This window comes from Erpetoichthys calabaricus, chromosome 16 (genome assembly GCF_900747795.2).
Source record: "Erpetoichthys calabaricus chromosome 16, fErpCal1.3, whole genome shotgun sequence".
Lineage (NCBI taxonomy): Eukaryota > Metazoa > Chordata > Cladistia > Polypteriformes > Polypteridae > Erpetoichthys > Erpetoichthys calabaricus.
The window spans coordinates 57,111,420-57,124,410 of record NC_041409.2 but is presented as its reverse complement, the minus strand read 5'-3'; the positions used below and the strand labels follow the sequence as shown (position 1 = coordinate 57,124,410).

General features: G+C 38.1%; 2 protein-coding genes across 4 annotated transcripts in view; one reads left to right on the top strand and one right to left on the bottom strand.

Annotated features, from left to right (window-relative positions):
• The window catches only part of gch1 (GTP cyclohydrolase 1), an 81,206-nt gene extending 70,257 nt beyond the window's left edge, over positions 1-10,949 (top strand). Inside the window, exon 6 of the mRNA XM_028822386.2 lies at positions 8,426-10,949. Within this exon, the coding sequence (XP_028678219.1) occupies positions 8,426-8,450 (25 nt within the window). The 3' untranslated portion in view covers positions 8,451-10,949. The remainder of the gene's footprint in view (positions 1-8,425) is intronic.
• samd4a (sterile alpha motif domain containing 4A) overlaps positions 1-12,991 on the bottom strand; it is an 84,054-nt gene that overhangs the window by 20,162 nt on the left and 50,901 nt on the right. For all 3 annotated transcript variants that reach the window (XM_051919888.1, XM_051919887.1, XM_028822379.2), the window contains exons 4-10: positions 11,769-12,032; positions 11,483-11,592; positions 6,576-6,662; positions 6,010-6,244; positions 2,418-2,503; positions 808-926; positions 38-233 (exon numbers count right to left, since the gene is read on the bottom strand). In XM_051919888.1, the coding sequence (XP_051775848.1) occupies positions 38-233; positions 808-926; positions 2,418-2,503; positions 6,010-6,244; positions 6,576-6,662; positions 11,483-11,592; positions 11,769-12,032 (1,097 nt within the window). The remainder of the gene's footprint in view (positions 1-37; positions 234-807; positions 927-2,417; positions 2,504-6,009; positions 6,245-6,575; positions 6,663-11,482; positions 11,593-11,768; positions 12,033-12,991) is intronic.

The following is a 12,991-nucleotide window of genomic DNA, read 5'->3' as shown; positions in this document are numbered from 1 at the left end:
TAAATAAATGTTGTTGTTGTTGACCCTTAAGACTGACCTGTCTGCACTGTTTGAGGCACGTTGGAGTGCTGCGGTGAGATGTTCCTAGGATGCTACTGGTGCCAAGAAGTCCGATTCGTGCACTTGGCAGACTTCGAGATGGTACATGGAACTGGCGCACATTTCGTCGAGCAGAAATTCCTCCGCCCACGCAGCCCACCGTCGGCAGGGAACTAGATTGTCCGAAAGCACGACTGAAAAAAAGGAGAAAATAGAAGCTGTTATAAACAAAAACAATGTATACAATAATCTTCTTTGTCCATCCTTCCAGTTCCCAACCTGCCTAATGGAATTAGAGGTTGCAGAGTGTAGAGCCCTTCTTGGCAGCATAGCATGTAAGGTAGGAACTGTCCACCAGAGGGCTCACTGTTGCACATACTGTATTGCCACTCAGTCACATGGGGTCTGTTTACAAATTACTTTATTTGGTGGTGTACCAGGTGTAATATTGCTTCTGAGTAGGGAGGGCACTGGTGACAATTTAGAAATACAGGTAAGATGGGTTACAAACTGGTATGCTGCCTTGGCCTGTGATGCAGACTTTACTTGTGGCACGAATGGATGGGATTGGCCCTCAAGAAAAAATTGCTAGTAGGAGAGGTGTAGAATGGCATATTGGAAAATGCTGTTTGGTGGGCTACAGATCTCACAGACACTGTTGGGCAGTGCCCTGACTGGTCTGTGTCACTCCACTTAAAGGAGAACTTTGTGTCTTAAAGACCCTGTCAGGTACCAGTTGCTTCTCAAGTTAGCAGGTCAGTATCTCACCTTCTAGGGTGCCGATAGCTTGCCAGGTCAATAATGGACTTTCGTGGCACTGATCTGAACAGCTTCTGCACCTGCTGTTTCCATGACAACATTCTCCTCTTCTGTGTCTCTGTGAAGGCCTAAGGAGAGGATTAGGGAGACAGAAATAGACACCAAGTGAAAGGCCGTTGGTCTACCTCATATGCGGCAAGATGGATCACCAAGAAATAACAGTCTGACATCCCTTAAAAATGCCAGTGAAAACAGCAACACAGCAATGGGGTTGAGTCAAGTCATTACCCAGCCCTTACTCCCATCGTAACTCTTACTACCTGAACTCAGCTCAGCTTTCAAAATGTATGTCGTTACATTGGAAAAGCTGATGGATGAACTACCAAAAGGTCAGCGGGCAGTTGAACTCTGTCCTTGTCATGGTGGAGGGTATAGGGACACCACTAAGTGTGGCAGTGCTGTGAAAATTACAGCTTGATTGAACCTTCTTTTGAAATAACTGGTCGACAAGGGCTCTGGATTGGTTCATTTTTTTTGCCCACCTAATCCCTCATGTACAGTATTTGGACACTTCATAGGCACTTGGACACGCTTAACATTTTCATGTGACATGGATGTTGCAGATCAGAGAATTATGCCTACTTTGAAAAATGTCAATGAATACTTGCCCTCGGTACAAAACAACAAATGAAATGAGTAATTTTCAACAATATGTTATTTAACTGTTGACAAATAAATTGTTATGACATAAATTTAGCTTTCAGTACAGTCATAGGGTTTATAAATAATTTCAACTAAAACCCATCCATCTATCCATTTTCTGAAATAACTTTTTCCAATATGTCACTATAGTGCTGATCTCAGAAAGGGAAAACGTGGATGGGAGGCCAGTCGCATACACTACTATGCAGTGCTAATCAGCCTAACATGCACATTTATGGGATATGAGAGGAAAATTGAGTTCACATGGACAAAGGGAGTGTGCAAGCTGCACACAGACATTGACCAGGTTGGTATTTGAACCCTAGAGCTGTTAGGTAGCACAACTAACTTCTGATTCACAGTACCTGTACACAAATAATTTATATATTTATACATAAATATGTTTTACTATCATATTTAAATCTTAAAAGAAATTTTTGGGTTCAAATTACTGCCTGTCTTTTTTATTTTGGTTGGTTTTTTTTTTGGGTCCATCCCTGACCATGTACAAATATTCCTCATTGAAACAACAGGAAAATAATTTGTCTGTAGGAAACTGGTCTCTCCTGCAAAATAATCAAAAAAAATAACCAAAAAAAAGCTGTTTTTTCCATGAAAAAGAACTGCCTTGTTTATTGTTTTTATGCCCACTGGCAACAAAGAGATGACATTCATTTGTTCTGACTATAAGACAAAAGTCTTATTTTTTTCAATTCTGGTATCAGTATGCTGCTTGTTTGTTATAACAGGGAATGAACAGCCTTTATATGCGGAGTGGTTGGCACACAGAACTGTACAAGGAGCTCACAGGGTCTCGCTAGGAACTCTTGCAAATGACATTGGATCATTAAATCATTATTCAGTGAGTACACCATAGGCATTGAAGTACTTTGGAAAGGTGTTCAGCATGCACTTACCTCATGGAGGAGACATTTGTCAAGCAGCTGCAGATAGGAGCTGATGTTCTCTTCATCTACTTTGGAGACAAGGAGCTGAGTGCAAACTACAACATAAAGGGAGACCAATGTGATTCACCAGTAAAAAAGCAATGTGACTGAGTACTAGGGAAATTTACAGTGACTATCTAGTATGTAGTGCAGTGATCAAGACTACATTTGCCAAGTCCAAGACAAGTACATGACCACAACTAGTTGAGATCAAGTCAAGACCACATCCAAATGACAGTGAGAGCAAGTCAAGACAAAGTCTTAATTAGAATTCAGCTGTTTCCAGCTCAGATTTGCTATTTTTCTGACGGGGACTACTACAGCCCTATAATTTCACTTTAGATGATTTATTTAATCCTATGAAAGATATCATCAGTTGTTGAATGGGGGGTGTATGCAAAAAACCCTGAAATGTGAGGGTGAACATGAAGCTCTAATAACAAAAAATCTAATTCAAAATACAGAAATGAACAGTTTTTCTTAATGAACAGTTTTTCTTAACAGTTGATGATTTTTGAGTATAACGACTAAACACTAAATAAATGTGTGTTGTTTGTGATGATCAAGTTGTACTTTTATTTGTAATGATCAAAAAACAAGTGCAGTGTACGATCAAATTCAGCCGTATGAGTTATTTAAAGTGTGGCTTTTCACCTGGCATTACAGTAATCCCTCGCTATATCACGCTTCGACTTTCGCGGCTTCACTCTATTGCGGATTTTATATGTAAGTATATCTAAATATATAACGCGGATTTTTCGCTGCTTCGCGGGTTTCTGCAGACAATGGGTCTTTTTACTTCTGGTACTTGCTTCCTCAGTTGGTTTGCCCAGTTGATTTCATACAAGGGACGCTATTGGCAGATGACTGAGAAGCCATCTAATCAGAGAACACAGTTAAGTTCCTGTGTGCTGATTGGCTCAGCGACGGAGTGCTGCATTAACCAGGAAGTCTCATCTCACTCATTCAGCATTAACGTGCTCCTGCTACTGCTTCAGGGGCTGTGTCCAAGCGCCAACAGAAGATGCAAATGATTGCAGAAAAGGTAAAAGTTTTGGATATGTTGAAGGAAGGGAACAGCTACACCGCTGCAGGACACCATTACGGCATCAATGAGTCCACGATTCTTTTTATTTAAAAAGGAGGAAAAGCATATAAGATCTACGGCCGCAGTGTCCTTTAACCAGGGCGCAAAACGAGTTGCAAGTGGACATGATAAGGCAGTAGTCTGGATGGAATCTGCTTTAGGGATTTGGATTGAAGAGTGCTGGAAGAAGAACAACGGCGGTGCTACACAGTTGCCTGAAGAGGCTCCTTTAGAAGAGCTGTAACGCTATCCTTTGTTGTGCAGTAAAATTAAACTCGTCGTTATCGGACAAGTCGGCGTGTCATTGTTGGTGAGTAACCATAATTAATTATCTACATACAGTACTTATTTCATGTACATAGATTAGTATCACTGTACACACATTTTACTGTATACAATTTCTCTTGCATTGTACGTATTTATTGCTGGTGGCCTGTCTGTCGTAATGGCTGTAACATATGTGATATCGGAGATGCTCGATATCTTTAAAATAATATTTAGGTTTTATTGTATATAAACTGTGTTTACATACATAATTTCAATGAATCTTACCTAATATCTAAGAGAATACAAAGGGTTTATGCTGTATAATTAATTGTGCAGGAAATGTTTATAATAGTGTGGGAGAGTTTATAAGGGCTTAAAATATATAAAAAGAACCGTATAAACATATGGTTTCTACTTCGCGGATTTTCACCTTTCGCGGGGGGTTCTGGAACGCAACCCCCGCGATGGAGGAGGGATTACTGTACACTCAAAACTTTGGAAAAAACAACAAGTGACCTCCAACCTCATGACGAAGGCTGTGCTGCGTTCATGTAAATGTTACATTAATCTGTGCTGAAACCTTTCATCTTAATAGACTATTCAACATCACATTAAACTATGATGTACCACACATCCACATCATCTTGCATCTTAGTACATACTCTAAGTTGGTAAATAACAACAGATCAACTAAAATACATGAAATTGAGCAAAAAAAAAACACCCAAGTTAGCATATTAATCAATACATTAATCACATTAAATGCTCAAGCTACATGAGCTCAAGTTTATCAAATGTACCTTTTCAAAGAGTTCAGTACCTGCTATCTACAGTTCCTCTATAATTCAGGCAATAATAATTAATATGTTTATGAATGTTTCTCTTGTAGGTAATGTGCACATCTCAGCAATAAAATGACAATATTACTTAGGGTTCTTTATAGGACTCCAAAAAGCAACAGTTTCATCTAAAAAGTAGGAGGAAGGATGTTACTTTTTAAGAGTTCTATGTGCCTTTTGGCTTTTTGATCTTAATTTTCAAATCTAATACTGAAAAAAAATATTTTTTTAGCTTGGATTGGAAAACAGTTTGATTTATTTTTCTTCTAATGTGCAAATTGAAAACAAGAAGTGAACATTAAATGCATATTTTTCAGCCATTCCATCTCACTAAACTTCAGATTTTGCAGCTGTCTTCTAACAAGAGTCTGCCTAGATAACGGAAGTTATGGATCAATACTTTCTTTTAAAGGAAGTTAAATATGTATGTATGTATGTAAATCCTAAAAACAAAATGCATTTTCAACCAAAAAAGCTGCAGTTGCACTGACTACAGTCATTTAAAACAAAATAAGCTGCATTTGTTATGTTGGAAGGACAGATCAAGCTGTTGTGCTTTTAGGGCAGGTCAACACAGCAGTCTTCTAATGAGCAGGAGTCAGAATAGTAAAATTCTTCACAGTTTAATAAATCAGTTCAAGTCACTAACCAAAAATCAAAGTCATAAAAATCATGCAAATCTGAACCTAACTGTCACTAACATTTGTGTTAATGTTATGGTCTTGAACAAGCCAGAGTCCTTTCCTATTAATCAGGTAATTCTCAAATTTTATTCTAAACAGTGACAACAAAAATAAATAAAAGTGCAAAAACAATGTAAGCATAGTGAGCTCAAACTTGTAGTACTGGAATCCTTACATATAAATGCCTTGCACACAAAGGGAAAAACAAACAAGTAAACAAGAACATGTAAAACAAAAAAAAAGAAGACAGCTGGTGTCGATTCAAGACCAAAGACCACATTTGGGAAAGACTGAGACAAGTCAAGGTATGAATACTGTAAAAAAAACTCTGAAGTCCAGACTCGACTACTATAGCCTTACTAGTGTGAAGTTCTAGAAGAAACAAAAGGATCATCATAGCATTCCCAGTGGGATTAAGGCAACAGACCAGTCAAGCAAAATTACCATTGACAGAAGAGAGCTGAATGCTGCAGATGTAGAAGTCCATACACATACTGCTTAGTGATGGAATCACTTAATCACACAAACATTAGGAAATAGAAACCTAAGCACAAAGTTATACCTGTCAAGGGTACTCTAATACTAATTGAAAGCATTTTTGTGCAAGATGCACTATAGAACCTCCTACAGAAATGTTGCCACAAAGCATTCTAGTATAGCATATATACATGGTTATGTTGTCTTACCTTTGCCCATCACTCGGGTGAACTGTGCAGGGAGGTCCCCTTCAGAAATAATCGTGCCTCCTGAATCTCCTTCTGCCCCATCCAGATGCTGGCCGTGGTCACTGCCCTTCCTCTCACTGCTCAGCAAGTGGTGCTGTGTTTGCTCCTCATTGTTGCTGTGCTTGATCGGAGTGAGGATCATCTGGTGCAGCTCCTGCAGAGGTGTACGTAGACCTCCAGCTCCTTCCATAACATCCTGTTTCAGCAGAAAAAAATGAGAAATTTTAATTTCAATGAATAGTAGGATAGGCTAATATCTGACAAAAACACAGAACTGATTACTGTATAGAAAGTGATAGCACTAAAGCAGGGTAGTACTGCATGGGTATTTGTGTACACTGGCACTGACCCGACACTTAGGGAATGTCAATTCACACACCAGGTACAGGCAGCCACATTTTGGAGTCTTTCATGGCTTGATGCTCCTCCACTAATCTCTTATGAACATCTGCCTCTTACTTAATCATCTTGAATAATTCCTTACACAATAGTCAGCAGGCCTCTGGGGCAGCAACATGCAAACCAACCTTCTCTAGTAAGCGTAGTGTATTCTCTCGTTCCTTCAGCTTCTGGATACTGATGATTATCTTGTGACGAGCTCCCTTGGTAACATTCTGAAGGAAAAGAACAAATTCATCAAACAGGAAGTGAAGTAGGTCAGCCCAACTCAGAGCTTATGTGGTCAGCAAGAATGGAGGTCTTCAAATCTCTTATTTTAAGGCAAACACGGGCTTGAACATCAAATCAAGATCTTCGGAGAGTAGCAGCAGGGAACAGATCATTGGGCTAATGATCAATATTCAGCTATGGATGCTTGGATGCAGCCTAACTGACCACATACTACAGCTTGGTTTCTGACTCTTTTATCTGTATGACTTGTCTCTAATAACCCATCAATCTCAGCTCCCTTACAGAGTGCTAAACAGAGATGATAAAAAATCAATGCAATAGAGTATTGTATTATTTGTATATAATATATAAAGAGGTTTGTATTAGAGGAATTGGTTTCCAGAAGAAGCTCCACTGAAGTTACTTTTCAAGAACTTGGGATATTTCATTGAGATATGAATGAAAAAAAGCCATGGTGTTTGGAGAACTGCTGAAAATGGTGGGCTACCATAATAATCAACATTACTATCTACTGAATTAACCAATCTGAAGGACAGGTATTAAAGAAATAATGTCTGTATTATTGGTATTAAAATATACAATCAGATTGTGGCAATCCCATACATTTTTAGAAGGTATAGCCACCTATATTTTCTAGTCTGTGAGACTGAAGTATATCATGGGGGTATTCTTCCAGCATAAGAACTAATTGTGCCCAGGACCCCTGATTATCAAGTTTCTTACTTCTGCTGGCCATCAGCCAGTTCTCAAGGAGGCTCAGAAAACACCATCCATACTCTGAATGTCAGAAAATTGATCTCTTTCACAATTCCTTCTCAGCAATGGCTTAAGCCATTGTGGATGGCTAGAGTAACAAGAGTCCATGAAGTGTGTCTACAGAACTTTCTTTTGTGCTCTGCTTGTCTCAAGCTTTCATATGCCCCTGAAGCATGATCTATGATGGCACAAGAAAGGCTCTTATGCTATTGACAATTTTCATGCCACTGGTTCTTTCCCTTAATAATGACTATTTACTTTGTCTTTATCCCATAATGTTCTTCATCCTTTGCTTTTTGTGGCACCCTCCAGTTTATATCAGGCTATATTTCTTTGGATCTGATCTTGATTTTTGTGATCAGCCCATATATTATTGACTATATTTGATCGGGATGTTAGGGTGTTAGTTCTGTTTTATTGATCAACTTAGAAATTAGTGGGTACAGTATGTTTTTATGGGCAGAAGCACCGTGAGTGATTCTCAGTGCATGTGCTGCCAGCACGGGAAGGGAAGCTGCAATCAGTCCTGAATTTGTTACTTTTATTTCATGGCTAACATAATGGACACTTAATCAAATACTTGAGGTCTTAAATATTGAAATCTCTAACATCTTCAATTATCTCTGATGAAAAAAAATGCATTGCTTAACCCTGTCCCCATCCATCCACATTCCCTTTATTCTACCCATTATCTATGACAAGTTTTCCTCCAACTTAAATTTGGTTGACACTTTCTGATTGATGGTCTCTCATGCCAAAAAAAAACTTTTCTTTCCACTATCATCACTTCCAGTCAAAGCTCTACAGTATTGTTAATTTTAGCCAGTGTCTCATAAGTATATTTTCTTTTATTTCAAAGTTTTTGAATATTATTTTGTATATTTTTATATTTTTATTTTCATTTTATCATTATTGTAGTAATTTAATATTGTGATGTTTACTTTTCTTTTCTGTGTTGTAAATAATTGTCTTTCCTATCTTCTTTATGTAGGGCCAAAGAAGGCGGAGCCTACTGATCATGCAGCTGGGAATACTGGCCTTAGCTTGTTTTTAAAGGGAAACTCCACTTACAGCGGACCTTTGGCACTGTGATCTGTTTTTGATTCCTATGTTTTGTTTATTCTTGTTGATCATTTCAAATTTCCTGGAATTTTACTTGGGCTCTTGTTGGGGGGCACTGTTTTTGATTTGTGAATTTTGGATTTGTTTGCTCTAAAATTTTGCCTCTTCTATTTTTTTTTCTATTTTGGGACAATTTAGGCCTTTTATTGTTTAAAAGCCTTAGCCAAATTGTTTTGGAGTTTTCCCTTTTGAATTAGGAATAGGCTGCCTGTTGAGTGGCTCCAAGTCTTCACAGAGGGCAGGTGTGTCTTTTGTTGTGTTTTTTCAGGCTATTTTTGACAGTCACTGTGGTAGAAATCACAATATCACCTTTATTTTTATTTCTCATTTGCTTGCCTCATCTTTTACAAATGCCTTGTTTTACCCTTGATCATAAATGTGTTTTAGAGTTGTTTTATTTTCCATTTTCTATTGCTTTCATTTCATTCTGCCTTGTGGAGATTTAGTTCTTCTTATCAAATGATTTTTACCAAAAACTCACTTCCAAATTAAATACATTAATTTAATATAAAACACACTTTTAAGTATTTCATATTAGCATTTGTTGGTGGTTTGGTTCATTTAAAATGGTCAGTAGATTTCATCTTCGGAGGGTTCGTGGCCTCTATAGTGGACCTGGGTATGAATTATTATTTGCTCACAATAGGCAGGAATTCGATTCCATGCTTCATCAAATGACTGAAAATAGAGGTCCACTACATGCAGACACAGTGCTACATGCTGAGCTGGGGCAGTGACTATAAGAAGGCTCTATTAAGCAGGGAGGCCTTTTAGATTTTAACCCAAAATGCTAAAAAAAATCTTTGGGTTACTCAGGGATGCTTTTTAGATTTTTAACCCAAAGCGGCCAAAATAATTTGTTTAAATGGATCATTCAACTTGCAGTGTTATCCCTGAAGTCTACACACTTTCATGTACTTCATTAACTTTACTGCATATGAGTGAATGATATAGGTTTAAAGTCCCGTTCACACCTAAGCATTTTTGTCTGGTTTTAGCACTAGGCCGGAACTCTCCTAAACCGCTTGTGAAGTTATTAGCAACTATTTTCAATGACACTATTCACATCTAAACATTTTAATGGGAAGTGGTTTAGGAAACCTTCTTATGCAGCAGTGTTTGCGCAGTTTCAGCCAAATGCTTATTCTGTTAAAATGGTAAGGTTTGTAAACAGCTGGTGATTTTGAAGTGTTTTTTACATTAAGTTACTACCTCATATTTTGGGATGAGCAAGGAGTGAAGCAGCTCATTGAAACTAAAAAAGTGCAAGTGTTGTTGTGCAGAAGCGTGTTTTGGTTGTCTAGTGACTGCTATTGACAGAGAGATTAAGCTTGCATGTAGCCTGCAATCAAGTGACAAGAACTGAACAAAAGTAATAGGTATGTATTTAGTTTTATTTACGTTAAAATGTAGTAAGATCAGTACAGATGTTTTAACATAGGTAGAGTGACAGCATAGATCTAACATTTCTGTCTCTCAGTGCCAAGGTGTACCCAGTATCTGTGCTCACATAGTTAATGACACCTCCTATTCAGTACCATGATCACCAGCATTAAATGTGCTAGAGTTATAAAAGACATTCTGGATGCACAGCGATCACGTCCCAACATTTGAATACCTCACCACCCAGAAAATGGTGACAGGAAATGATGTCAATCATATATTCCCTGCAAAACACTTCTGTGAAAACTCAAAAGTCCTAGAAAATCCTTGGAAAAACCTTAAGCATGTCCAAAAGACGCCTGAAAAACACTTGCAAAACACCATTAAAACCTGAAAGATACAAAACAAATTCTAGAAATTACAAGGCTGACGTGAGAATGGGCATATAATCATTTATATCAAACAAAGATCAAACAAAAATTTTCATGTAACAATAACTGATGAATCTGACAGCTGATTCTCTTTGCTTGATATTTTCTTATTGGTAAATTCATTTATAATATTGTTTGCTCAATGATGTATTTTCACTTTGTGCTTGGTTCTTTGTTTTAATACATTTGTGTTGTACGTATTTGTAATATAGGTTCAATTACTGTATTACATTGCTCTCTTTCATTTTTGAGTTTTCTTTCTTTTGAGCAAGTGCTTCTTTTGGTATTTCCAACTATATACTTAAGTCATGACATAATGATAATAACAATACGTTTATTGAAAATGCCACAAAAATAATGTAGAACAGCACACAGAATGCAGAAAACAAAACAGAAACAAACCAAAATTGCAACAATATGCTTGATAAGTTTTTGGAAACTCATTCATTAGTTCTTATGCCATTTCAGATTGCCATTTGTTTTTATGTAAGGAGTATGAATTAATTTGACTCTTTGGATATACTTTAAGTACTGTATTTCCAAGAATAAATCTGTAGATACTTCCATAACAATATTGTCTAAGCAGAAATGGGAAGTCTGACCCCCAATGTCAGACCCAGCTATTTATCTGATTCTGTCTGATTACTAAGTCCAATATCTGATTGTACCTAGCTGATCACTAAATTCATACAGATGTTGAATTTCACACAACTAACACTTAATCTCAGCTCAAAATCTTACTAATTCTGTCCACTTAACTCAAATGAATGTCTGATTTTGTTTAAATGAGCACAGACCTCAGATGGATATTTAATTGTGACTTTTAGCAAAGAGCTATGCAGATTCCTCTTATGTAATCATTTGATATCCAGGAATTATGCATTTAACTTTAGTGACAGGTTTTTATTGTAGGCTTCTTGATACTGTCTATGTGATTTCTCATATTTATTATACCCACTGCATATTTTGATTCTGTCTTAATGAACAAACCCACAAATGGATGCTCAATATCTAGCCACAACTGACACAGCTGAATCTTTTAAGTTTTGCCCAGGTGACAACTCAGGATTGTTTGTATACAGTTTTAATCAAGGCAGATCATGAGGAGATACCTGTGATTCCAGATCTTCCTCTGTAAGGGACATCATTTCCTCATAGTTCATCATTGAGAAGAGACTGGCATATTTGTGCAGACGGAGACTTTTCAGCCAAGCTGGTACATCTTTGAACACAAAGTAAAACATAATTTAAATATCTCTTGACTTATTCTCCATAGGATTTTTTTCACCAAAGCCATTGCTTAGTTCACCAGTCTGAGACTGAAGAACATGTTCCATTATCTAAGCAGCTCTACACAGCTTCTAAAACTCATGGACACCAAATGCACATTAAACTCACCCTTCATGCCACTACCATCTTCATGGAATGTGTTTCGATGTGAACTGGTAGTCAACATCTGTGTGTCATCCAGATGTTCGCTGCCCCCACTGCCTGAAGATGCTATGCTACTCTGGGGAGAAAGGGGTGCATGGTCGGAAATGGGGCCCCGAGAGCGAAGGTCCTCCTGGGACAGCCAGCCATGACCCATTGACTGATTTGGCCCAGTCATAGGAGGGGTAAGAGACACTGAACGTTTCAGAGGGCTATGCCCACTGGAGAGGACTGAAAGAAACAAGGAAAAAAAAACAGGTAGTTGGCACAGCATACTCACCAGTGATCTTTCCAACATACACTCCCACTTGGCTGTTGTAAGTTAAGGAGCTGCAAGAGCTGGAATCCTGGGCCATAGTGTCAAAAGATCATCAAGCCTCACTGACCACTGAGTTATTCTGGCTACCTTTTGCACAATCTGCATTGAAGTGACTAGTGGGAGGAAAAGCAACCCATGTGTCCTGATACTATGAACCTATGTTCAGTATTGTCGACCATAAAAAGAGACAAAGCCCTCATGCTTCCTAATCCACCATGATTTCATTATCTTTCTTATGGCTCACCTTCTCTCTTGAGCTTTTCCAGTCTTAATTCTTCTCTATTACCTCCACACTCCCACAAAGTCTTCATGTCACTATCTCTTTCTGACGTCTGGCCTCTTCTTTAATTCCAGCCCGGCTTCTGCTTTTTGCACTCTATAGCTTCCAAAGTCATATTGTTCTTTACGCTTTCAGTTAGACTTTCATTTGACTACTTCATATAACATTCAGCTACCCCTATACTAAAAGAGTCATACCTTGACTAATCCATTCTACATTCTGTTCTTCTGGCTTATTTAACAAAAAATACCCTGAACCAGTTCACTCTCATTTTTTGAAATACCAGAAGTTGGATCTGCATATATTTTCAGGGTCTTGGGCCTGAATCCTAGCCTGGGCACTCTCTGAAAACGTCTGTACCTTTTTCCCTTGTCTGTGTGGATTTTTCTCTGAGTCTGTAGCTTTCCTCCCGCATCACAAAGATGTGGATATGTTACCTGGTTTCTCTAAACTGGCCAGGTGTGACTGAGTATAGTGTATGAAAGTGGGCACTTGACTGTGGGGTTGGTCCCCACCTGGCTCCCTGTAACCCTAAAACTGATAAGTAGATTAGAAAATAGTAGGCATGAGTCAGTACACTTAGCCCATGAT